This window comes from Boleophthalmus pectinirostris, unplaced genomic scaffold (assembly GCF_026225935.1).
Source record: "Boleophthalmus pectinirostris isolate CB_2022bp ecotype Guang Dong unplaced genomic scaffold, ASM2622593v1 HiC_scaffold_18, whole genome shotgun sequence".
Lineage (NCBI taxonomy): Eukaryota > Metazoa > Chordata > Actinopteri > Gobiiformes > Gobiidae > Boleophthalmus > Boleophthalmus pectinirostris.
Genome location: NW_026571133.1, coordinates 22,844,079 through 22,869,032, shown reverse-complemented (window position 1 = coordinate 22,869,032; position 24,954 = coordinate 22,844,079). Strand labels below are relative to the sequence as shown.

Below are 24,954 nucleotides of genomic sequence, written 5' to 3'. Positions count from 1 at the left end.
CAATTTAACTGCTATTCGATGCATGCAGGTGCTTTGGTGACACAGTGGCTGAAACGTTCCCTCACAACAATATTTCCCAAGCTGATTTTTTAGCTACATACTCCTGACCTAATGAAATATACCTCACCAACCTAATATTTAGGTGCCTGTGTATTCATACACACATTTGGCTCTTTTATCTTTCTCCACTATCAGGAGGAAAAAGGTCCAAGTGGAGAAGCAGTACAGCTGTGTGGATGACACACGAATCGATGCAGATGACATTGTGGAGAAGATTGTCCAGAGTCAAAACTTTTCTGACAGCAGCAACAATGAAGGTGATGCAGTACTGTTTGGACATAGACATTGCATTGAAACTTGGGTTTTAATTGGCCATTCTTCTCTGATTTCAGACAGCAACTTGAGATTATTTGTAAGTAAAGATGGAACCACTGCATTGAGTGGGACACAGCTCACAAACAGGTATGGTTAAAATATGTGTTTATTTCAAAATATATTTATCTTAGGTGATAATCTGTGTTTTGTCTTTTCCAGAGTGACTCCTGGTATATTCGAGCCAGTAGTGATTGAGACTCACTGACATACAGTTCACAGAGGCACCAAGACTACTGTATAATGTAGTCATTCACAGATCAGAGGGTGGTTTACAAGAATGATATTTTCAATATAACAGCCTTAATATTCAATCGCAAATTTGCAAAGAGCACTTTCTATAAGCAGCTGCATAACTGTCTGTATAGTACCAGGTAATTCATTCTCATTCATCTCAAAACAAAATATAGGAAGGAATAAAAAAATATAATATATATAAATCTTTATAATATATACATATTTAATATTTATAATATATAAATAAATATGATACTTACCATATTTCAGACTACTTGAAAAAAAAACATTTAAGACCCTACTACATTTAGAAACTATAGTTCAACACTGACGATTACATGTGTACATAAACTAATGTCACTGACACTGGTTTGTTGCTATGGCACATATCAGTGCTTTATTTTTAGAACCACTGTTTTCAGCTTGTACTACTTTGTATTGTTTTGCACAGAAAAATGGAAACCACTACAAATGCTTTGCTCTCAAAATTAGGCCATGCACATTATTTTATTTCTTTTCTATATTAATAGATTTTAATAGTTAAAGATTTAGCTTTCCTCATTGGGACATAGAAGTTACTCCAAAGAAATTGCAACAAAACCCAAGTTCATATGGCTGGCCATATGCATTTGTGCACTCTTACACATTTATTCTGTAGGTAATCAATTTACTATAATGAATGTAGATTTGAATACCTGATTGTCTAACATCAGGTTAATTTTCCAGTTTTTTAATGATTAGTGTACAAAACAAAACATGGTCACTCCGACCTCTGTGTTCTACAAAAATGTGCTGCTCACTCCTTTTCATGGGATCAAGGGAAAATTTAGTGTTTACTTGAATAAATTAGATATAAATAAAAAAGTTTATATATATAGAGAGAGAGAGCGAGAGAGAAAGATTTTTTTACTGTTATTGATGATATGTATCTGTAAAGGTTTTTGTAAAAATGATTTCAAGACTTTTTGAGACTGCACTTTCTGAGCTGAGGTGGTGCCCCAGTGGCTCTGGTCACTGGTGTCCTCTGTTGTTGTGGTTTGTGCTACTGAGTCCTGTCGCGAAGCTCTCACTGAACACCAGTGTGTTACACAGGGGTCAAAGCTGCAGCTGCAGTGGCTCAAAGCTTCTTTTGTACGGACAGTTTAGTGGGCAGCCTCCTCAGTCCTCACCCCAAATGATCCAGTACTCAATGTGTCTTTTGATTTTCAGTTTGTTTTGGACGTCCTTAGGAGCCATGCTGGACATGTCTAAACTGATATTGTGACTCCATGCGTTAACAGATTGTCAGTGTTTTCTTTAGTTGTTTTGGTATTGTGACTGTTATAACAGTTTATTTTTTCTCCTTTTAGACCAGCAGGCTGGTTGCAGATAGATTATATAAAATGTGGTGTTCAGCAACTGTGATTTGTACTATCTCTCATTGTACGTGACCGTGTTTATTAACTACATTTAATGAATTGCTTTGGCATGAGGTTTTAGGGTACTTTGTTTATGGACTGTGTTAAGAGAAATTACATTTTGGTGCTGTATCCAGAGAACTTACTGCCAGCTCAGTCCACGTTATCTTAGTCTGTGTCATCAGAGGTATAATACTCCCTACAACAGAGGGATAGCAAGACCGGACTGTACGAGACTGGAATGGACGACACTATCATAACGTGTCTTGAGGGCTGGGTTCTCTGGGTGCTGGGTCCCATACTGATGGTAAATAAACATCTCCTGCATTTGAACTCAAGCATCATGCCTCTTCTCTTGAACACTCGAGTTACTACAATTTTATTCTACAATAGGCTATAAAGTAAATAATTTAGGCCAACCCTGTTCAAATGCTTGGCCTATAATGTGCACTCTGTATCTAGGGTTTTGTGCAATTTATAATTACATCAAATTGACTAATTAAAAATAATAATTTAAAATATTGCTCAGTTTCTTCTATTTTATTCACGACCTTCCTTGCATGTCGTCGTAATGTAATACAATGTAATGTAATGTAATGTAATAAAGAGATCTGCCTAGGGAGGGCAGCAGACTCCCAAGGACACATGTAGTGAAGTGGATTTCACTCCATGAACAAGACTTTCAGGAAGTATTCGAATCCGGATTAGAATCAGCAGCGATGGTAAAATCTCTCATTAATTAATAATAATGTTCGTTAGTAATGACATTAATCAGATAGTACTATGTAAAGAAACCTGGCCCTGCTGATATTTATTTGTCAACTATACATATGGGAAGCACAGATCTAAAGTTCAAGCAAAGTAAATATGTGGTTATTGTAAATACTAAAATACTGGCTGGTGGTGTTCTGCCTGTGTACCTACCTGTTCAGCCTTTACCATTGTGCCACAATGCGCACATTAGCAGCAGCTACCAAGAATTTGTGTGGTCTTGTATGTGGGAATATGGTATTAATTTAATCTGCTCTGTTGCAAATATGGCTTATAGAATTGTTCTTTAATAATTGTTTGTAATGTAGTGAGAAGCTACAGTCCAGGAAGCTGACACTGACTGTGTATAGCACTAGTTATTCACTGTCCATCATATCAAAGTTTCAGGCAAAACACTTCACCCACCGCGCTGCCTATGTTTGGTAGCCAGAAAGCTAGACCTCAGACCCACTACCGCCACTGTGGGAAGTGAATGAATGTTGCTATTATTAAGGGAATGTAGGTGTGAACGCCATATGATCTCTGTTTTTTGCAACCCCACATATAACGCTAGTATAACTTTGTTCTAACTTTGTCTCTTCAGGCTACTGGAGTGGACCAGGCCGTTGGCATGAGCCTTGTTGTCTTCAGTCTTGTTCTATTCACATACTACTCTGTCTGGGTCATTGTTCTGGTATAGTTTGAGTTTATTTTGTTTTAGAGCACACTTTTTTTTACAACCATGCATTCGTTTAAACATGTTTCTCTTTTCAAAGCCGTTTGTGGCCCGTGATCACGTTCTACACAACTACTTCCTGCCTCGGGAGTATTCTGTCATTCTACCTGGTGTTGCAGCAATAATCGTCCTGATTTGCATAGGTGGGTATGATCAAAAGCACAGGATCTGCCAATAAGTCTTTGTTCAGTAACTCATTCACATATATGTTTGCCCTCATTACAAAAGGAGCTTTCGCTGCAATAGTCCTGTGGAAAAATCGCAAGCCAAAGAAAATGGACTGACAACAGAACATGAAGATGGCCATGCAGAATTGTAGCTCCATCATTCATCTCACAAAATGTTACACATTCATTTATTCAAATTGGAAGACTCAGATCTGTTTGTAATTGTTTCTAAATAGATATTGTTTTTCATTGTAATTACCTTTTATCATGAAGTTCAGCAAGTACTATAAGTCTATTACAATGGGAAGTCTACATTATGTAAATAGACAAATATTGTTGCATGTAAATAAAAGATAACTGTACTTGCTGTGTTTTAGAACAGTTGTTCAAATACAAAATATGTTATCTATATATTTATTTATTTATTTGTTTACAGAGTAAAGAGTTGGGTTTCAAAATGCAGTCAAAAAGTGCTACTGGGGCCTCATTTTGCCTGAAGATTTGCTGGAAAAATATATTAATGTAAATACATAGAACATATTTTTCTTTTTATTGTGACTTCTTATTGTTCTGGAGCTTCAAGGGCTGCAATTCTGGATATTGGGAATAGCTAGACAATTGGCACTGGAATCTTATCAAACTTTATCAAACTCCAAACTGCTTAGGAGCCACTGTCAAGACACCAGGACATTCAATTATAGTTGTATTTGGTTTTATGCATTAGCTTCTTATGCTAAGCCATCCCAAAACTGCACAGTAGTCTTTCACTCTTTGCATGCCAGCTGTCTTCATGGAGATGGATATATATATAATGTGTAATGTACTGTGGAACTTTTCAGGAAAAGTTAGAACCAGTAGGTGGCTGAAAAGTTATAAAGTGCCCCTTTAATTTGGGCTATATTAGGCCTATATATAGTTTATAGTCTGTATTTTTCACTCTTTATTGTTAGTGGTGTGAAGCCACATACTTGCAAGTGTCTTCCAGATCTATAGACTATAGTGTAAGCGTTACACATTTTTCTCAGTGCAACATGTTGCCCTCAATATTCCAACAAACAGACACAAAGCCTGCTTCTTGGTCAAATGTAAATGAAAGGGCTCTCAAAGATCATACTTGTTGCCATGGAACAATCTGATAATGCAAGGCTTTGAAGATGTTGCAGCAAGCAACCAAAACATACGAAGTGGGCCAGCTAGATGGTAATGATGGTTAAAAAAAAACAACAACAACAAAACAACAACAACAAAAAAAGCCATTGTTTCACATTGTGTCATTTTATTTTCACATTGGAAGTCTCAATTAGACAATTAGAAATAGGCATACATTGCATTTGCAAACAAAAGTTGTAGGTGCAGGAGCAGGTGCACACGTAGCCTGTAGATACTTCAGGATTATCATATCATAAAACGCAGTAAAGCAGCGCCACGCCACCTCCATAACTTCTTATAAATGAAAGTGAAGAACACACTTTTTTCTATGTAGATAGATAAGTTTAGTGCCACATTGTGGGACATTTTTTATTATTATTATTATTTTTTGTTGTTGTTGTATTTATTTGTTTGTTTGTTTTTTGTTGTTGTTTGTTTTTGGGTTTGTTCGTTTTTTTTTGTTTTTGTTTTTTTTGCTGGAATGTTACATAGTGTGGCTTTAAATAGAGCTTAGTGATTTTGCTTTTGTATTGGTTGCCATGGTGACTTTGTTAAAGACTCAGTGACAGTCATCTGACTATTGTGTTTGACATTGCCCTCTCTGGCCTCTCTCCACTCATGGGTTTGCTTTCGCTGCAGTCAAACCAGTTTCTGCTGCGCACAGAGCATCCCCGATGGAGACATCCGCCCGGAGCTCGAGGACACAGAAGCGGAGGAGATGGGGCGGTCTGCGGGAGCAGTGGCAGCTCCTGGGCCTGTTTCAGATAGACGAGCAGCATGAGTTTTACCACCTGACGTGTATGATGAAAGAGGGACTAGCCGCAGCCATACAAAGCATTAGTGACCACGTGCCAACTGTGAGTACTTTTCATTATTACTGTAGCCAATGTCAAAATGTCTATATAACTAACCAAAAGAATAAGTCCCTCTGGTAGTACACTCAATAACAATTGATTTGACTAATGTAAACTAAATATTTATTGTAAAATGACTGCGTCAGTGGAGTACGTCTGCCTTGAACCTGGCTCTAAATTGTGAATGAGTGATCACTGCAGTGCATGAATGCAATTCCTGCTGATGCAGCACCTCATGACTGAGGCCAGTGAGTCAAAAACAAACCCACAACATCGCCCCTGTCCCTGCGTTCCATTTTTTAACAAATGTGATGTAATTATTCATAGGCAGTTCACTAAAATGAAATGGTGAATTTTACATTCAACTGTCTGGTCCACAACTGGAGTTCAAATTTTGATAAACTGTGTCCCTTAAGTGACGCTCAGTGATTATGCTTGACTCAGCATAAAAAGGATAGTAACAAGTCATATAAACAAAGACATATGCAGAGCACATACACAGGAGTGTAACTCAGCAGAGTCACGTCTAAGTCTCTGCTTTTGTTTGTATCAACTATGGAGCTTAAGATAGTCATATGCATGTCTTATTATTTATATATTGTGTTGAGCAGGCTGAACTGTCAGAGAAAGACTTCAAATCAGAAGTTACTCACATTCACAAGGTAAACACATACTCTGAATGTGAACCTAATTGGATGAGCATAATAGCAACCCTTTAATGGTATTTGTCTGTGCAGGACTTTACCATGGAGACATTTGCAGGGCCTGTGTTTGCCAGTCTGCGTGGCTCCTTGGGCATAACTGAGCAGGAGTACCAACAGTCCCTTTGCTCTGAACACTGCTACCTCCAGTTCATCAGTAACTCCAAAAGCAGGGCTGATTTTTTTCTGACGTAAATGCTGTTTTTCTTATCCTTGTTACAAATCAACATTAAGAAAATGGTTATTGCATTCACACATAAATGTTGAAGGCACAATCTCCCGGACCTTGTTCTTTAGCTTTTTGTTTCTGAATTGACAGAAATGATAAAAGGTTATTTTTGAAGACTCAGAACAGAAGGGAAATTACATTTCTTCTTTCCAACCTGAAGATTTACATGGAGCATCTAAAGAAGTTTCCACATTCACTCCTTGTCAAGTTCTTAGGTATTTTTTATAATTTGTGACTAATTATGATGATGATTTGTTTGGGTGTGTGATTTGGTTGTTCAATGGCATTGATCTTTTTTTAGGAGTGCACAGAATCTTACTACCTCAGCAGCAAAAGGTGCTTATCCAATTTTAAGTTCTCAGTATGTTTCAGTTACAGGCTACAACGTTCTATCTTTGTGTTTTTTGTAGAAGTTCTTCATTGTAATGCAAAGTGTGTTTTATCCAGATGATAGGATCAATGCCAGGTCAGTGGATTTAATAGCTGAATCTACTTATGTCATAGCTTTTTAGTAAGTCTTATCTGAATTACAGGTACGATATCAAAGGCTGTGAGGTCAGTCGTTGGACAAACCCTGCTCCAGAGGAAAGCCACATTATTGTTGTGCTCAAAGACCTTAACTTTGAAGGGCAATTTATAACACTGGGTAAGGAGGATGTCTACACTTGTATTAATTATTGTTAAAGATGTACTCGGTAACTTTTCTGGTAGAGGGTATCACCTTTTTGTCTCCATGAAGAATGTTCTATAATAAATCCATAAATTTCCGTGGAAATAAACAGTAGACCCTACTAGGTCAAATTACAGGTAAATTTTTGAACAATAAAAACACCCATAATTAAACCAAGAATCATTCCTAACAAAACAATAACATCTCCATGGAGACGAGTAGAAAAGTTACACAATGCACATTTAAGTATTTTATATTGACCGGTAAACATGGAGTCAGCATGTGTTTTATGTGATTATGGACAGACCAGCAGAGATCCTGGCTGCTGCGCCAGGTGCAGATAGACACACAGTTTCTGAGGAGGTTAAACGTTTTGGACTACAGTTTGCTCCTCGCACATCAGCCCCTGCACTGGGACGAGCGCTACCAGGGACACTCCTTTGCCAACATTATCATAAGAACCAAGCGGTCAGTGCATTGTTTAAGTTTGCTCATGTAAATAAGAGTCCCAGTATTCTGCCTCATGCGGACTGAGTAATGACTATTGAAATATATAAGAAATTAAGCTTTTAGTGTGAAACTTCAGGAATTTCAAATTATAACCTTTCAACGTCAACCGGAAATGAGGAATTCACTTAATAATAATGAGTATACTTTAATTAGCCTTAGTGTGAACACATAATGAACACTTACTTTATGAACAGTGCTTCAGGCCGAGTAACTCACTAACACAAACCCCTTGTTAGCAAGCCTGAATAATTTATAATACTTTATAAACTACTTGTTCATTATGAATGAAATCTTTGTTCATGCTTTATTAGAGATAATTATGGTGTAGTTATTGCAAAATGTTACCATCCCATGTAGCTGTCCAAGTAAGAAAGACAAGAAAGAGTGATCATCTGTGATAATTATTTACTTATATTCCCCAAACATCAACTGCTTGCACTCAAGTCATTCATCTACCAGAACTCACAAATTAATAACTTGTGTTAATTAACTTTTATAGTGCCATTGATGTTTATTTAAGCCAACAGATTTAAGTAAACAAGTATATGATTGTACAATTATTTTTATGTATGATGCAAAATCAGTAATTTTTTTCCTCTACCATGAACACATTATAGAGAACATGAGTTTCAAATGTTTTGATTTCATAGGAACCTTCATGCTGCCTACATATTCTGTTTTGACACATTTTTATAGAAAATTTTGCATAATAATAGAAAAAAAAGTACATTTGGCAAGGAATTTAACATACATTTGTATGACAAATATCACTCAGTGATAAACACATATACAACACAATCCATCAATTAAACTTTGTTAGGATATTTAAACCATTTACCCCATCTTATGTAATAAACATCAGCTTGAATCCTTAGCATGTATGTCAAAAATTCCATTTCATGAGTTTCTTCAATAATTTTTAACCAATCCTCTTGCAAAAGTTGGTCTAGTTGAAGCGATTTATGTGTAATTGTCTTTTTAGCACAGGCACAGAGAATTATAAATAAATATCTGACGTTGTTTGGTAAATCAGATATATCACCCATGTAAAGTGTCATTGCATTTTGAGTGACAGTAACACAGATTATTTGTCCAATTGTTGATCCAACATGTGTCCAAAATATATTTAACTTTACACAGGACCAGAATATGTGGGTATGGTGAGCCTCATTATCACCACAACCCCTCTAACATGAAGAATTGTTTGGATTCCAACTCATTTGTTGTTTGGAGGTTATGAAAAAACAATGCTGCCTACATTTTCATTGTTGAGTCCTACTTGTCTCTTGCAGATCCGTCATTCCGAGTTACAGCCCAAAGCATCTCATTGTCTCAGTCCCAGGTGAGGTTTTAGAGGACAACTCAAGTATGATTATGTCTGAAAATGTAAAAACACTGACAGAAGCTGAATATGGAGCTGAAGTGGTTCATGCCTTACCAGAGAGCACCATGCTCTGCGGTGACACCACTGATCTGCTGGACTATCAGGCTCAAAACCGCCGCTTACTGCCCAACTTAAAGAACCCTCTTCATGTGATTGATGGACCGGAGCAGCGATACTTCATTGGCATAATTGACATTTTCACTGTGTACAGCTTCAGAAAGCGTCTGGAGCACTGGTGGAAAAGGCTGCGTCACCCTGGAAAGAGTTTTTCTACAGTGAGTCCAAACACTTACTGCCTCAGGCTACAGAGGTGGGTCCAAGACCACACCAACTAAGAGTTTTAGCCAAAGGCCACCAAGATGTATGAAAATAAGATCACATGCTTCACTTACAAACTATTCAAAAGACTCTTACTACTTCTACTTGACAAATATTTGTCAACATTAAACCTATTGTTCTTTTGCTTTGGGAAAAGATTTTTATGCTGCAGTACCATTTTTCATTTTGTCCTCTGATTGTAAATCATATAAAACATTCACAGTGAAACAGCATTACCACTGCATCTGTGTGTCATCACACAACTTCTAAATAAAGTTTTACATGTCTAAGCAAGCATACAGGTAACTTAATTCACAGGGTTTAAGTGAGAAACTACTGTCTAGATGAATAATGACAAGAGTGTCCAGCTCCCTCCCAAGATTGGGTAGGGGTCCGAGGGGTTTATGGTAGTAAATGTTGTACTTCCTCAAATAACTGAATGAAGAGATGCCATCAGGGACAACATCTTAACTGATTAATAAATGCTTTTGTAATTTTCTTTAACCAAACTTCTTCCAACTAATTACAAAATATTAGAAGCACACATTTAGTCATTGCATTTGTTGAGTGTAAATATGAATGTCCAGTGTAATGTTTGAAAGTGTCATAGGACAGGACTTTGAGGAGTGCATGGCCTCTGACCTATAGAGTCTGCCACAATGGCACAGAAACAATAAAAAGGGTGTGATGGGTTTTAATCAAAATACCACAGTGACTATTTCCATTTGGAAAAGCCCATCAGTTATCTCTACTGCGCTGTCAACCCCAGATTCTATATGTCAATACATTACGCTCCTTTTAGACAGCACAATTTTGCTTTGCCACACATGCATTTTATTACATATCAGAACAGTGAGGATGACAACACCAAAATAATTTCCACACGCATATAAAAAATAGGAGACATAAAAGTGACATGAACAAAAACCACTTCATTAAAAATATATAATCACACACATTCACACATAATTTAGTTTACACTCTACCAACATTATACTAAACTGTGAATATCACAAACTGCATGCGACAAATGTACGGTTCAGTTCCCCTTAATTTAAATGATACTTTGCCACAGGGCTCCAAACATCAAGGAGTTGAATGAGTGTATTATGGCTGGCTCTGGGTCACAAGCAACTTTTATAACTTCACACAATTTTTCAAATATGTCTCACACTTATTGCACAACTCAGTCACTTATTTCTCCTATTCTTAGTAAACTCATACAAGATAGGGTTCCTCCATGAGAACTCCTTCAGTAATGACCACACTATTTGCATATATCATCATGAGCAAACACACAAATACATATATCAGTCAGTGGATTTAACTCCTTGAAAACAATGACTTCAGATATTCAATACTTTGTGTAAATGAAATTAAGTAATAAGAAAGATGCATTAAATGGAATTTAACAATCTCAACTTTGTAAGCTTGGGGTGTGTTTTTGCAAAAGTTACCTGATGCAGAAGGATCTAGATTTGCATAAAATAGACAAAATTATTTAAATATAAATCAAATTATACTGTGTAGCCCACCTGTGGCCATGTCTATACAAAAATAGTTGAAAGCAGTATTGTATTAAGTGCAACCGCACCTTCAACAGTAGAAGTATGGTGGTCACAGATATGGTATAGCAGAAGTGAAAAAACACAAAAACTACTTGAAATTATAGTGGCTTCATATTGCCTTTGAGTTTAAATTTTCCATATTTGTGAAATTTACCATACTGTAAAACAATAGGAAGGAAAAGAAAATGTCTAAATGCAAACATGGCCTCTTTCTGGACCCGAGACCTGCTGGAGTAAATTATGTAGCTGTCCTGTTACATATATGGACTGCAGAGACAGTTATCTGAGTTCATCATCACAGGTATAGGGAGACCTATTTGTATGTGAAAGCTGGTCATTTGTATCAGTTGTGTCTCTTTGTGTTAAATTCATTAGCTTAGCAATTCTAAGTATGTGACAGGAACTTTGCCTTTGTCATTCCCACGTTCTCCGACTAACCAGTCCGGGTCCATACCAGGAACCGTGTAAACAGTGATTATCTGAAAAAGAGAGATTATGATGCAGTTACTTTAGTAAAATTTGGTTGACATTAGTGAAATCAAGCTGGTTAGACTCACACTTACCTCATCAGCCAATAGAGAGAGCTCACTTGTATCGTGAGCATCATAGTCGTATAAGACCTTAGCCTTCCGGGTGCCGGTGCCAGTGAGTTGCACTGGGCTGGGTTTTGGGGTCAGGCTGGACATGGACGATCCTGGAGCAGCAGAGGAGGATGGCGCAGAATCCAACATGAACGCAGAGGACACCGGGTTAGGGCATACTGCTGTCGAGTTTGGAGCAGCACCCGCACCCACTGAATTTGCACATCTGTCCAGGAGAAAGAGTACTTAAGTGCAGTTCATTTCAATATGGATGATATTTTTATTGAAACTAACTATTTTGTGTGTCTTTATGCTGGTACTGTGGTGCACCTTAAATGATTACCACATTGTTTCTTTGTTATTTTTTTGGTACTTTGGTCTTTCATTCACAAATGAATATGTTTTCATTTTTTGGGGTAAAGTAATGCTGAAACCTGTTCAATGTCATTAATACTAATAATATTACGTACTAACCTGTTTTATTAAGAAATTTAAAATTGATTATTAACCCGGAAACTTTGTGCCAGAGGGGTGCCCCAGGTTGGGTTCATGCGCAACTTCTGGTTCACCTTAAATGCAATCTGGACACAGAAGAGAATGCTCCGCGTCTTCCTTTTTTCATCATTATTATTATATTTCAGGCTAGTATGTGGTAGAAACCACCCACATAATTCAATGTAAGGCTATTATTGAGTGTTTTATCAATATGTGATATTGTTTTCATTGTAATTAATATGTTAATTGGCAATTTGCCATTAATAATTGTAAGTTAACGGTTAAAGGTTTAGGTTAGCGGTGGAGTTGCCATGGTTACCAACGTCAGAACACAGGCGGTCTATTTAGGTCTATTGTAATTTTAAAAACATTTGTATGCTTTTATTTTTGATAACGTTTAACATAGTAAGAGTTCAGTTTAGTGTCCAGTTCAGTAATCCTGCTATTAGTAATTTGTTAAACTGTGAAGGTTGTTTTATGTGTGTAGTGACTTATAGAATGTAGTGCACAAAGGTAACTGTCAATGGAATTGAACAAAGAATGTATACTGGGACACAACGCACTTTAATGGAACAGTGTTATATTTTTGGTAATGAACAAGTAAAAAAAACGCAATCTGGACACAGAAGAGAATGCTCTGCGTCTTCTTTTTTTCATTATTATTATTATATTTCAGATTGTGTCATCTCTGCTACGGCAGCCCCAGTGCTTGGGGCCCGTAACAGTACAAAATAGTTATCTAAACATTACGAATACGTGCAGAAGTAAAATACAAACTGATGCTAATTAATCCCTTCAGAAATGATTATTCTCTTTTTTTAATGATTACTTTTTTTATTTAAAGAAGGGTCTAAAAACTACCATAGTATGAACATGTCTCATTTCACCTGTTTAGTTCCCTCTGAAGCTCGTGCATATAGTGATGACACTGGGCATAGTATGTAGCCTGGGCCTCAGCAAAGTCCTTCAAACAGCGCAAGTGGTTCAACTGGAAAAAAAAAAGTCACTTAAATTGTAACAGAATGTATTTTATACATAAGGAGAGTAAAAAATGTTGAACTTACATGCGTGCTGCTGATTCCTTCAAGAAGCAGCCTGGTCACTTCTGCTTGACGATCAAACTCTGTTTGGGCCACACGAAGCTCATGCTCAGCCTGTAAACACACAAACAAAACTGTTCAGCCAAGACATGAGCCTTTACAGTTACAATACAATACAACTGTTACTTACTTTATCCACTTCCTCACTCAGCAGCTTAGAGAGTAAGAAAAACATCAGGAAGACAATTCCAAATTTAAATACAAAATATTCTAACTCACAAATAATATTACAGACAGACAACTGCTATTATTGGGTCTAATACTCAACTCAAGACACATTTCAGCTTCCATTAAGTGCCTTCACTACCTATAGGATATGGAGCTCAAATCTACAGAAGTGTGAAGTCAGATATCTCATTTCTATGAACAACACAGAACTACTAACAGGTGCAGGCCTGTTACAACCTTTAACTGCTCTGATTCACTTGGCTCGGCCTCATCCCAACCTCCAGGGGACGGGCCACTCAGCAGCTGGGTGAGTTAAACCCACAACATACAAGCACATGCAAATGATACAGCAGAGCAAAACATTTGATTAAAATGATTTTTTTTTACATTTTCATATTTCCCCCTAATGCAAGTAATCTGTCATAATAAAACACACACATGCAAGAACAAAGAAGTGAAGAACAGTGAATAATAATATTTATAATAATATAATATCACTATAGATTATCAGAAAATGTGAATAATAAGCAGAGACACAAAGCAGAGACAAAGGACAGTTCAATATTTCAACATATCATATCTATGTGTTGTTAAATTTTTGCCTTTTTTGTTTGACATTTTTTCATAAATATGAAAAAATGGATTTGTTACGCACTAAAGCTCATAGCTCAGTGCCGTATCATGTCTTACCGCTGATGCACTAGCAGAGAGGACATAATTTCGTGGCCTTGTCTCCTGAAAATCGGGTGCAGCCTACAGACAGAAGCAGGATGGGACAAACACATAGACTCATGCGATTACATTTACAAAAGTTAACAACACTTTCTCTCAAAGTTTCTCAGACCAGGACTGTGAGTTTTTTGGCCTTTTCACTATTATTAGTACAACTGATATATGACAAATAGTTTTGTAACATTTTATTAGGACTTGCTATGAATGTAAAAAGATGAACTGGCACTGACAATGTTGATGAAGCTATAACAGGGCAAACATGAGCAATTAAATTACATGCAACAGGCATCGCAAGCAGGGATACTGTGCAATAACATCACCTATGTTGTAGATTTGTGCATTTACATTTATCTGATGAAGGAATGGATTTATTTCTTAAAAAGTAAACTCTTTTGTATATGGTAAAAAAAAATCAGTAATATCCTTACGGCTGCTTTTGCTTCTGCCTTTGGCCTTTTTCAGTCGAGCTTTACAGATGTCCAGATCCAGTCGTCTATTCTCCAGAAGTCGCCTCTCTTTCTGCAAACACAACAAAGTGGTGTTGGGACGGAGCATTAATAATTACTGATCCCCCATCTCTCCATCACCCACAGATATGGTCCTCCAGTCTCCCTCCAAGAAGTTTCGCAGAGGAGTGAGGAACGAGGCTGATGATGTTTGGAGAAACTCTCGTTCAGCGGATCCCAGCTTCTTCTGATACTCTCCCACAGTGATCAGTGTGCTGCCTGTGAGTGGGCAGTATGTGAATAAGGCACCACATATTGATGTAATTACTACAACCATAAAATACTGATACTTTACCATAGGGAGAGTCAGCACCAAACTCCTGGGCAGCGTCAAGCATGAATTGGCCCAATATCTCTGCATTCGTGGTCCGCGATGGTATCTTCTTGTCCAACTTGTCATATATAAATTCTTCTATTCGAGCACCTGTACCAATTATAAATTCATTATGACTGCACTGGCATAAACATTCAAAAACATATTTGTCATATTGAAATTAGATCTTTTGCTTTAATAATAACTTCAAAAGAGACAATTAAGTGTTTTAATGGTTCACATCACTGTTATGTTCAAAACAAAACAAACACTTTTTCTACTCTCTTAATAACCCAACATAGAGAGATGTGTTGGTTACAGTCTAATAGAGCATTAGTAATTCTACACCAGGTCAAATCCAGCATGTGTTGGCTTGTTGAGGCACACTGACACACTTCAAGCTCAACACTGTACATTGAAATAATTTAGTATATTTCTTATCCTATATCTGCACTGTCAGTTCCACTAATGCAACAAGCTCAGAACTTACCAGTGTGATCAACTGAGGCATGCAAAACAAATGACAGATACCACTGTTAATAATATAATACAAATATATTAGTTTAGGATCAGTAAGATAGTCAACAAGATTTGTAAGGACTTGCTTGGATTTGGTTGAAGCAGGACTTCTGTTTGTCTCAAGATCTTCTCTGTCCAGTTTTTGGTACAATCCCCCCGAGCTATCAGGTTTTCCAGGTGAGCGTCTAACTCAGTCTTCTCAGCCTGACCAAGCTTCTCCTCTGTGAACTAAAAAAAATAAAAAACATTTCATTTAAATACGTTGTTTCTGATTGCCGTGTTGCCTATTGTTACACAATAATATAATATAAGCCTAACACCAAACCAATAATAAAATCATTACACTGAACTCAAACAGAATCTCCAATTGATTTTTTAAAATTTTCCTTTCCCCCCATTTTTCTGCAATGGGTTTAGGAAGTAATTACTTCTGAAATCATGTTTTAAATTGTGCTCAGAGTTTGCTGCATTAGCCTGAGTCACGTGGATGGTTCTTCTCGATCACATAGCCATCAATAATGGATCGAGGTTTGACATCACTTTATCGTCTTACATCCTGCAGAGCTGCTCCACACTCTGGATTACGGGGAGTCCACATAATAGTCAGATGGGCCTGTTTTTTGTCGTTGTATACAGTCGCCATCATTAAACAGTCCAGTGTGAATAACGCAAGCTCGATCTGCGTGGCCCGCGGCGGGTGTCCACTGGATGCAGCGACAGCGCGCATCAACCCATATAAACCCCTCTCTGTTTGTAGCATCACTCTAACCTTTCATCACTCACCTGCATAGCCCGATTAAAGAAATGCCCCGCATCAGAAGCCAACTTCTTCATGTTGAAATCCATTGCGCCGAGCTACTCCTTGCGTACACGCACGGCTTGTTTGTGTCCGTCCACCGGGGATCCTCGGATCAGCTGAGATGATGTAGCCGCAGATGCACAGCCCAGGAGCTAATCCGCTGAAACCACGATCGGAAATCTTCTCTACGCCCTGTTAAAGAGACACTACAGGGGTCTCTGTCAGAATACGCCGTCAAATATTTAGGACTGCTACCCTGAAAATGACCCCAGATCAGGACCCGGAGCGTCAGTGGGTCAGTTTATTCAATAGGGCTACTATCTGTGCAGTACAATATCATCACGAAGAAATCTACACACCCTCACACACCTGTGCAGGACAGAGGCTATGTAACCCCTTTATATTAGACGAAGCAAGAAGACCACAGGTTTTTACAATAGCCCCCTTGAGACCAGTTCCAGAATAAGTCAGGCAATCTGTATGCTTATGCCGTGTTATTGACAAGCTAATTGTCCCATTTCAATTTTGTTCAGTTGTCTCTTTAAATTAAAGCCCATTTTCTTGCACAAAAGGTATTTTATCACCAGAGAGGCAAACGTAAAGCCCACTGCATGATTCATTCACATCCGGACACACATGTTGGCTTTCCATGCTTTCTGGGGGTATTACACTAACGTACTTTCATTTCCTGTAGACCAGGCTCACCTCATCCCTATCAGTCTAAATCCTGGTCATAACCTATTTAACCCAAATCTGAACATTAAACCATGTTGCCCATCTAATCATAAAAGATTCATGGGGTCATGGAGACCAGATTATTTTAAGAAAGGCAAGATTCCCTGATGTGAATGAATCAACAGATTTTAATCCCCATAATGTGATATATATATAACCCAGCACACACGTACAAAACACCAATAACCTACTTCTTTACCACTCCATCTTTATTGCTTATGCTCAATAATGGTTTGGTACTTGTCAGAATATACAGTTTTATTCAAATGCTGCCGTCTTAGATTTGGTTAATAATCAATGATCCCAAAAAGCTGACAAGATTTTCCAAAGCAAAACATCAGTAGGCAAAACAAACTGACCAACTGAGCCAGGGTTGTGCAGGCTACAATTTCAGTTAGGCCTATATTTAACAGTCAACCCTTAACAGTAATTATTTAATAATTGCCAAAGATTTCAGTAAAAACCAAAAAAAAAAAAAAAGAAAAGAAAAAAGAAACAAAACTAGTAGGCTTTAATTTTAAATGCAAGCCTTCCTCTGCTTTTAATATTGACAATTAACCCAGGATTCAAGAAGCAAACTGACTATCTACACAAATCCTACAAATAAAACAAAAGCTTCTTTAATAAATTTTCCATATAACTCTCCTTAACTCAACGGATGGGCGAAATCACCCAAAGACATTTGAGAGAAACAGTTAACTCAGCTGATGATGCTTTTGATGAAGATGTGCTACATAGAGTTAGAGCTGTGTGCAGTACTTTGAGTTATTGGTTTTCATCTAAACACACACAGTTTAAAAGATAAAAGGAGCAGCTTCTGTGGACATCAGTGACTGCTTTTTACATGCATGTTTATACAGTATATGAAGTGAAACTCAGGTGGAAATGTTTAGTTATAACTGATGAATGCTTTACCAGAATGCACTAATCAAGAAAGACTTGTTCTGGTGGCATTGGCTCTATTGTTCATATGAATAGCTTTCTGTTGTTTGAATTACAGTTACACTTTTGTCCAGTTACACAGTTTTGCAGGAATAAATCTACAAAGCTTTGTGATGAGGAGTGCCAAAGTCTAATAAATACACTATGAGATCACATACTTACTTCAGTGATCGACCTTTAGTCTACCATGGCTTAGTTCTAATGGTAAACTAATGGTATGTAACATGAAATTTAATGCACCCATTGCTCCCCTTTTAGCTTTTAAAATAAATGTGTGTTAGCAATCAGTATAGCAGCATGTTGATCAGTGTCGGTCTTGACAGACGTATGGTCCTGTCTTGTATTTATTAAAATCTGGTTAGATGTATAAATTATGTAGTTTTTAAAACATAAAATAAAGCAAGGTGGTGATCTATTATAAAATAAGAAAAAATAAAGGAAAAAAAGCAATGCTCTCTGCCTACTTTGATCTGTGTCCATTTTTAGTTACTTTTTCAATCTGTGTGGTCTGTATTCTCTCATTACATATTTACAAAGATATTCACAAATGTACCTGTGCAAAATGTGGTCACTTTGTGCTGGTCCCAAGCCTGTAATAAATATGGTTGAGTCAGGAAGGGTACGGGCCACATCAGCACGCCTTAACATGCCATGGTGTGTTAGCGCCAGACCAAAATAATACAATCAAAATACCCATGATTAATTTATAAAAAACTGGACTGGAAGCCAACTACTCATTTGTGGGGTATAAATATGTAGCATTACTGCACAAGAAGGACTGGTATAACATCTATAGTTTACCAATGAGCTTTTGAAAAATCAGGTTTAAATATGGAGGTTGTTTACAGATATTATAAAACATACACACAATAAAACAATAAGACAAAGAATATTTACATAAATAACAAAGAAATCTGACATTGTGCCACATGGAGAGAACACCCCTCTCATCAGTGTTACCATTTCTACACACAAAGTGACTACACCTAACCACCTCCACAGCTCCACACCAACCCCCCGCTCTGATACAGTGGACGACTTGAGCGTCTTATTCTAAACATTATGTCAGTTTATGGTGAGCGAGGTGAGAACCCAGACATCGCTCAGACAATCTTTGAACCCCACAAAAAAAAAAAAAAAAAAAAAAAGATACTCCCCCTCACAAAAATCTGCCCTGCACAGATGCTCTTGAAAAGTAAGCACCCTCAAAAACACCATGCACCATGTTTTAAGTGTCATTTAACTGCTATGAGGAGGGCCAAATAGATATATATCTGATCTACAAAAAAAAAATATTACAAAGAAATCAAAAGAATAATGCACATAATTTGACCCTTCGGCTGATTACAGATGAAGTTTTTCTGGTTTCATGAAACTGTGCCTCCTACAGCTTCAGCCTCTTTGTTCATAGTTTACCTCCTGTCCATGATTTGTTTCCATAGGATCTTCTTTAAAGTTTTCACATTGCTCCATTACTTTTCTGATAAAAAGTACAAGAGAAATAAAAACCGGTACCTCTGAGGTAAAAGTGTAATTTACTTTAAAGAAAAGTCCACAAACCTGGCCATATCCTTGGTGTCTGGATGTGAGCTCTCCAGGTCCAAGACCTTCTCTAGAAGGCCTATTCCTCCCTCTTTGATTAGTAATGGACAGTATTTACTTGCTGTGTGTAAGAAAAAAGCATTTTATGTATAGACTGGATCTCAGTAGGCTATAATGGGGGATGGTTTGAAATTGGCCAAGCATTTGTGATACTCACGGTAAACTGACACCAAGTTGTAGAGAGCCCAAGTGGCCCAGTGCTGACTGACAGGCGAGATGGTCTGAGGCAGCAGTCGCAGGATGGGCTCGAATGACCTGACATATCAAACTCAGGGTAAATACGTAAAACATACAAGAATCCAGAGACATCTGTGCAGTGCAGTGCCTGTTGTTATGTGAAACCTACGATAGCTTATTTACACATAAAACTGTACTCAGTTATATAATTGATATAGGCTTAACATAATTGGAGGGAAAAAAACATTCATTACAGAGATGTGATTCCCTACACTTCAGGGAGTAAAAGTAACTGGATATAGGCTAAAAACACAATGAAAATCTATGGAGTGAATAAATAATGCTCTGTAAAGTGTTGTTGAGTGTCCAGAAAAGCACTATATAAAACTGATGAATTATTTTATTATTATTATAACCATAATGCCTATATAATCACAAAAACATATCCTGTGTCCTTTTTAACAGTTATTTTTATATTGAGTATACCAAAGTCCTTTAAAAGTGCATGATGAGGATAATAATACTCTTTTCAGACATTAAACATTTGACCTGCAAAAAAGACTAAAGATTACCACTTTTGTGACCTTTTCCTCCACATATTGCTACATTTTCAATGTGCTATTATAACTACTATAATTACAAATTACTGCTAATAATTTGATCTTACCTAGTATACTAACATAATAATATCTGACTTCAACTATTGAACTCTCTACTGAAAATGTTCTTATGGACCTGTGAATAATGCATAATGAAATATCAAATAATAAACTTGACATGAGTAAGTAAAAAATTAAACATGAACCTGTAGTTAATGTTGCGTCGTGAGCTGACGTCCCAACTCTGGATGGCCTCCCACATCTTGTCCATGACCGTCTCTCGCAGAGGCTCGTCCATAGACCAAACTTCTGGTCCATCAAACATAATGTGTGAAAGGACGCCACATGCATTATACGACACCTCTATCCCATCTGCTTTACTGTCCAAGAGGTTACTGCAAGGGAAATATAAAGTAAACAATATTCATGTGCTCATTATGTCAGAACTGTTACGTAATTCTTGCATTCATTATCTTTTAAAAGTCAGATATTGTATTTACCTAAACACTGTAATGAATTGTGGGGTGAGCAGTTGTGGCCTCAGTGCTTTGACCTCTGCAACATTTCCAAGCAGACCCAACATGTTACGGTGAAGCTCCTGTTTGTCTGGAAATTCCTTAATAATAATAATAAAAAAAAAACTCTTTGAATACTTATTGGTCATTCTTCAGATCATTCTCATAGATGTTTGTGCTGACCTGCAGACACTCAAGGAAGAGACTCATGCCTCGACAGTTAAGGAACATTTGACAGTTGTCTGGCGTCTCATCGGTGATGTTCCACAGCGCGCTCCATGAGAACTCCATCACCTGGTCACACTATTGACCACACGGAGCACATGTACAGTTTAGTCCCAAATATTAAGAAGCACAGTTCAAAGACTTTAAGACTCACCATTCTGTCATGCAGCTTCTTTTGAATTAAATTCAACATGGTCTAAAACACAAAGACACAATATTAAGCAACCTTCTCATAGAAAATACAAGAAAAATACAAGATCAAAACCAATCAATATTTACTATTTGTGTTTTGTTATCGACAGTCAGTGTTTTTATCCTCAATATTTTGCTTTTTGTTATAGGCTTAAACATTAGAGGTTGGAAAAAAATGAAATGTTTTTTGTATCTTTCAGAACAGGTTGTGTTTGTTAAATAATGTTAAATGTTAAATTAATTAAATAATAACTTGTGCAGTCATTTTCTAATAAAATGCTTTGCATCATCCATACCTTGACAAATCCCATTTTCCCAACAGCCTCTTTGTGGTGGTTGTCTACTTGACACACTAATGCATTGCAGAGATGTACAGCAATTCTCTGGATGGACTCATCCTGTCTGGCTGGCTCCAGAATTTTGAGCAACAGCTGGTTGACCCGACTGTACTGAAACTCCAGCTCCTCAGGAATACTGAAGTTACATAGCGTCAGGCAGCAGTTTCTTTGGACCTGAACAGAACAGAAACAAGATTTAGGCTTTACCTGGAAAGTCCAAACACTATTAATTTAGAAGACCTCACTTACAGTAACCTCCTGGTACTGCTCCATCCCATTCAGCACTACTTCAATGACCTCTCTGCGCAATCGCACACTTTGATCACTGCGATACTCTGTGTTCGTCAAGTAAAACAGGGCAGCACTGCCTGTCACTTGGATGCTTTTATCATATTTATGACACTTCAGTGCTGCAATAACAAGCTAAAAAAGAAAACAAAGAGTTCATTAGTCAGAGTGTAAAACATAAACATAAATTCAATCAAAACAATTAAATCTTACTTGCAAAGCTCTAAGGAGCTGGCTACAATGTTGTATCCTGGCTATGTCAAATAATTGATTGATAGCTCTGTGGGCCAACTCTGGACGAAATTCAGTGTAAGCTTCAATGGCATTCAAAACTTGGTCTTCATTTTTTGATCCAGTTACCTAAAAATACAATGCACAATACAATGAGTCCAAATCAAATAAGGATGTGTCGGTGACTGTTGATGTCTAGTATCTATTCTGGAGCATTTTTAAAAATTTATTACAGAAACAACAAACCTTGTAGGCAGGGATGTGTGTCACGTTGCACAAAGTGGTATCATATAAGCCCAAAAATTGCAGAGGTCGTTTCAGTTCTTGGAAGGGGTAAATGCTACTCTTACATGGCTCAATACTACAAAAACAAAATATATCAAGTTAAAAAACGATTTAGCAATAAATCATACAAATCATAAATACTGCAAAATTACGCTTTTACCTTGGTCGGCCCATAGCTTCTTCAAAGTGTGGAACTGTGCAGTTGTCTAGCATAATGTGTCCAGAGATGTCTAATGACACTAGATGGATCAGTCTCTACAATAGCTACAAGTATTTTTTTTGTCATTTTAAATCTGGAGGCTTTTCTGCTCTCACGAGAGATATCCAGATGCCTAAAAAATGTTGAGATCTATTAGAGATCTGTTATTTATTGTTCAGAAAGTATAATTGTAAAGGCAGCAAGGGAATCATTAAGTGTTTTGTAAGTGATTTCTTACCTGAGATTAACAAGTTCCAGTACAGTGTTTACCAACTCCTCTGAGAGGTCCACGTTATAGAGAACAAGAGAAGCTAGTCTGTCTTTCCATTGGATGAGAAAGGTTGTACCTTGCAGCTGTACATTAGATAAATCTAGTGATGTTATAGATTTGAGTGGTCTGAGGAGGGCCTCAACATCCACCTCTTCAGACAGACCTCCTAAGTTAAGCAAGCGAAGGCGGTTGAAGCCTTCAAAGTTAAAGTCCGTCTCTAGTGCTTGCCTAGAAGCAGGACTGTCCTCAGAGTCATCGTTACAAGCGAGTGGAGCACCACCCTTTTTGTAAAATAAGTTGCTGCAGTTGAAAAGACAAAGTGAAACTAAAGTCTCTCGAAAACATGTTAAAGTTTTCAAGCTGCGTGACGATAGATTGTTGCAGTAGATGAGATGAAGCTCAATAAGATCCTGCAAGAGAAAATGTAACATTTGATACTAAAATAACACAGTGACAATAATTTACAAGATAATGCAAGCAAGGAGGTCTCACCTGTTTTCTTATAGCTTCAAGGTCTCTGTCACGCACAAAGTCTTCTCTGAGCTGTACCCGGGTCAGTCTGGTGCTTCGGGGGTCTGAGAACAGTTGAAAGAAACTCTCCTCTGGATCAAAATTACTATTTGTATGAACCAACTCCATATATCTGTTGTAAAATAAATCCATCATAAAGATTTAAACAGTAAAAAAAAAGAATATTTGAAAATGGCATGTATAAGTTACATACGTGTTGACCAACTTGTCACAGATTTCACTTGGAAGAAAGATGTCAGATCGAAGACACAGCTTGTTTCTGAAACCCTGGTAACACATGGTATTCCTGAGATTTTTCAAGCAAAACACTGTTGCCAGCGTCATAAGGCTATCAGGGTTGTCTCCTGCTTTGGCTGCCATGTTCACCTCTTCTTTTCTAGCTCAGATCAATGACAAGGCAGTGCAGGTTGCCTGCAAAAACATCAGATACAGTATCAATTAAGATAAAGTATTAAAAATATCAAGTTGAAACCAAAACCATTACGGCCCAATTTTAGATACTGAAAAAGTTTTTCCAATGTTTATGTCTTAGGTAGCTCAGCAACAGTTTATAACTGCTATATAACATTTGTTATACAGGTCTAACAAAGACTATTAAAGAAATGCATAATTTAGATAGCCATTATGACTAGTCATGCACAGGCTGTAACTAACTTAGCAAGGTTGCTAGCTAAGAATAATTTACTTCACCAGCACCAATAATTCAGAGCTACTGCTAAAAACAACATAAGTGTTCCGTCAGTATATTCAAATGACACAACGCCACCAATTTGTAACTGTGAAACACGTCTTTTCTCACCAACACAATGTCATCGGTGCATTTCAGAATCTAAATTAGCTTAGCTACCGATGACTTTCTCTGCTGCTATGATGTTAGCTAACTTAGCTGGTGCAGAGCTAGCATTAGCACACAGGTTAGAGGGAAAATGCATACTACAAAATGTGGTCAGCGCTCTTCTAATGTTCGTGTCTGTAGGGGGTGGTCTACCTTAGCCTTCGCCAAGGCGAAGTGTCCTGATGTGGGCGCGAAAGGGTGTTATTACAGATAATCTTCACTCATATGATTCTGGTATTCGTCCGATGTCAACAAACAGACTCCTCCTACTACTTGTACTAGAACTCCTCTTGGCTGCCCGTCACCTTCTCTGTCGATTCTTTCCCTAATACATCCGTGACCTATTCAGTCCGAAGCCTCCACTCCCACCATCCTAATCAAAATTCGCCCTATGCAGATTTCCATAATGATAGGTTATGATATGGGTATGACACTCAACCACTTATCTTGAATACTTTTAAAGACACGTAGATAGATATACTAAGATATATTAAATACAATTTTCACAATGGTCATCACATTTTGCATCATATACCCATGATTCGGACTAATTAAGTGGCTCTTCTGTCTCCTGTCACCCAATGTTTATTATCTAGGGGTATTAGGTTGGATTCTGAACTTAACACCTTTGAGTATCCGTTATGTATGTCTAGTTATGATGATATTTTTTGGATTCCCCAAGACCTTCACACCTTCTCCATTCATACATGTTGTTGCCCTCTGCACTGATATTG

General features: G+C 37.4%; 5 protein-coding genes across 9 annotated transcripts; 3 read left to right on the top strand and 2 right to left on the bottom strand.

The window, feature by feature from the left end:
- Positions 1-22: 22 nt before the first annotated feature.
- On the top strand, positions 23-2,464 carry LOC129409014 (early estrogen-induced gene 1 protein-like). Its single transcript, XM_055154136.1, has 4 exons — positions 23-36; positions 196-317; positions 393-462; positions 535-2,464. The coding sequence occupies exons 1-4, from the start codon at positions 23-25 to the stop codon at positions 578-580; spliced, it is 252 nt and encodes an 83-aa protein (XP_055010111.1). The 3' UTR covers positions 581-2,464.
- Positions 2,465-2,639: 175 nt separating this feature from the next.
- dpm2 (dolichyl-phosphate mannosyltransferase subunit 2, regulatory) lies at positions 2,640-4,021 on the top strand. The gene is made up of 4 exons (XM_020926741.2): positions 2,640-2,728; positions 3,361-3,450; positions 3,533-3,635; positions 3,721-4,021. The coding sequence occupies exons 1-4, from the start codon at positions 2,726-2,728 to the stop codon at positions 3,774-3,776; spliced, it is 252 nt and encodes an 83-aa protein (XP_020782400.1). The 5' UTR covers positions 2,640-2,725; the 3' UTR covers positions 3,777-4,021.
- Positions 4,022-4,046: 25 nt separating this feature from the next.
- pip5kl1 (phosphatidylinositol-4-phosphate 5-kinase-like 1) lies at positions 4,047-9,491 on the top strand. Of its 5 annotated transcripts, none has more exons than XM_055153846.1 (11): positions 4,085-4,181; positions 5,473-5,665; positions 6,274-6,324; positions 6,400-6,554; positions 6,683-6,807; positions 6,894-6,928; positions 7,003-7,058; positions 7,126-7,238; positions 7,568-7,730; positions 9,065-9,114; positions 9,214-9,491. In XM_055153846.1, exons 1-11 carry the CDS (start codon positions 4,117-4,119, stop codon positions 9,489-9,491), a joined length of 1,284 nt encoding a protein of 427 aa, XP_055009821.1. In that variant the 5' UTR covers positions 4,085-4,116. The 5 variants fall into 5 exon arrangements, with proteins under 5 accessions (XP_055009820.1, XP_055009821.1, XP_055009822.1 ...); XM_055153847.1 differs by having other exon boundaries at positions 9,368-9,457; XM_055153845.1 differs by having other exon boundaries at positions 4,047-4,181; positions 5,448-5,665; positions 9,065-9,491.
- Positions 9,492-10,947: 1,456 nt separating this feature from the next.
- On the bottom strand, positions 10,948-16,305 carry LOC110161801 (endophilin-B2). Its single transcript, XM_055153850.1, is given in 12 exon segments — positions 10,948-11,521; positions 11,606-11,849; positions 13,006-13,106; positions 13,183-13,272; positions 13,349-13,372; positions 14,077-14,139; positions 14,547-14,565; positions 14,567-14,637; positions 14,710-14,843; positions 14,920-15,048; positions 15,543-15,684; positions 16,240-16,305. Coding segments are annotated over 12 exon segments (1,188 nt in total). The 5' UTR covers positions 16,303-16,305; the 3' UTR covers positions 10,948-11,413.
- An 873-nt stretch (positions 16,306-17,178) lies between these two features.
- zer1 (zyg-11 related, cell cycle regulator) lies at positions 17,179-24,732 on the bottom strand. The gene is given in 17 exon segments (XM_055153843.1): positions 17,179-19,412; positions 19,493-19,595; positions 19,692-19,789; positions 20,517-20,705; positions 20,811-20,926; positions 21,009-21,128; positions 21,205-21,246; positions 21,539-21,754; positions 21,830-22,003; positions 22,082-22,228; positions 22,346-22,460; positions 22,545-22,640; positions 22,642-22,716; positions 22,822-23,264; positions 23,347-23,497; positions 23,579-23,796; positions 24,320-24,732. Coding segments are annotated over 16 exon segments (2,340 nt in total). The 5' UTR covers positions 23,746-23,796; positions 24,320-24,732; the 3' UTR covers positions 17,179-19,324.
- Positions 24,733-24,954: the final 222 nt, after the last annotated feature.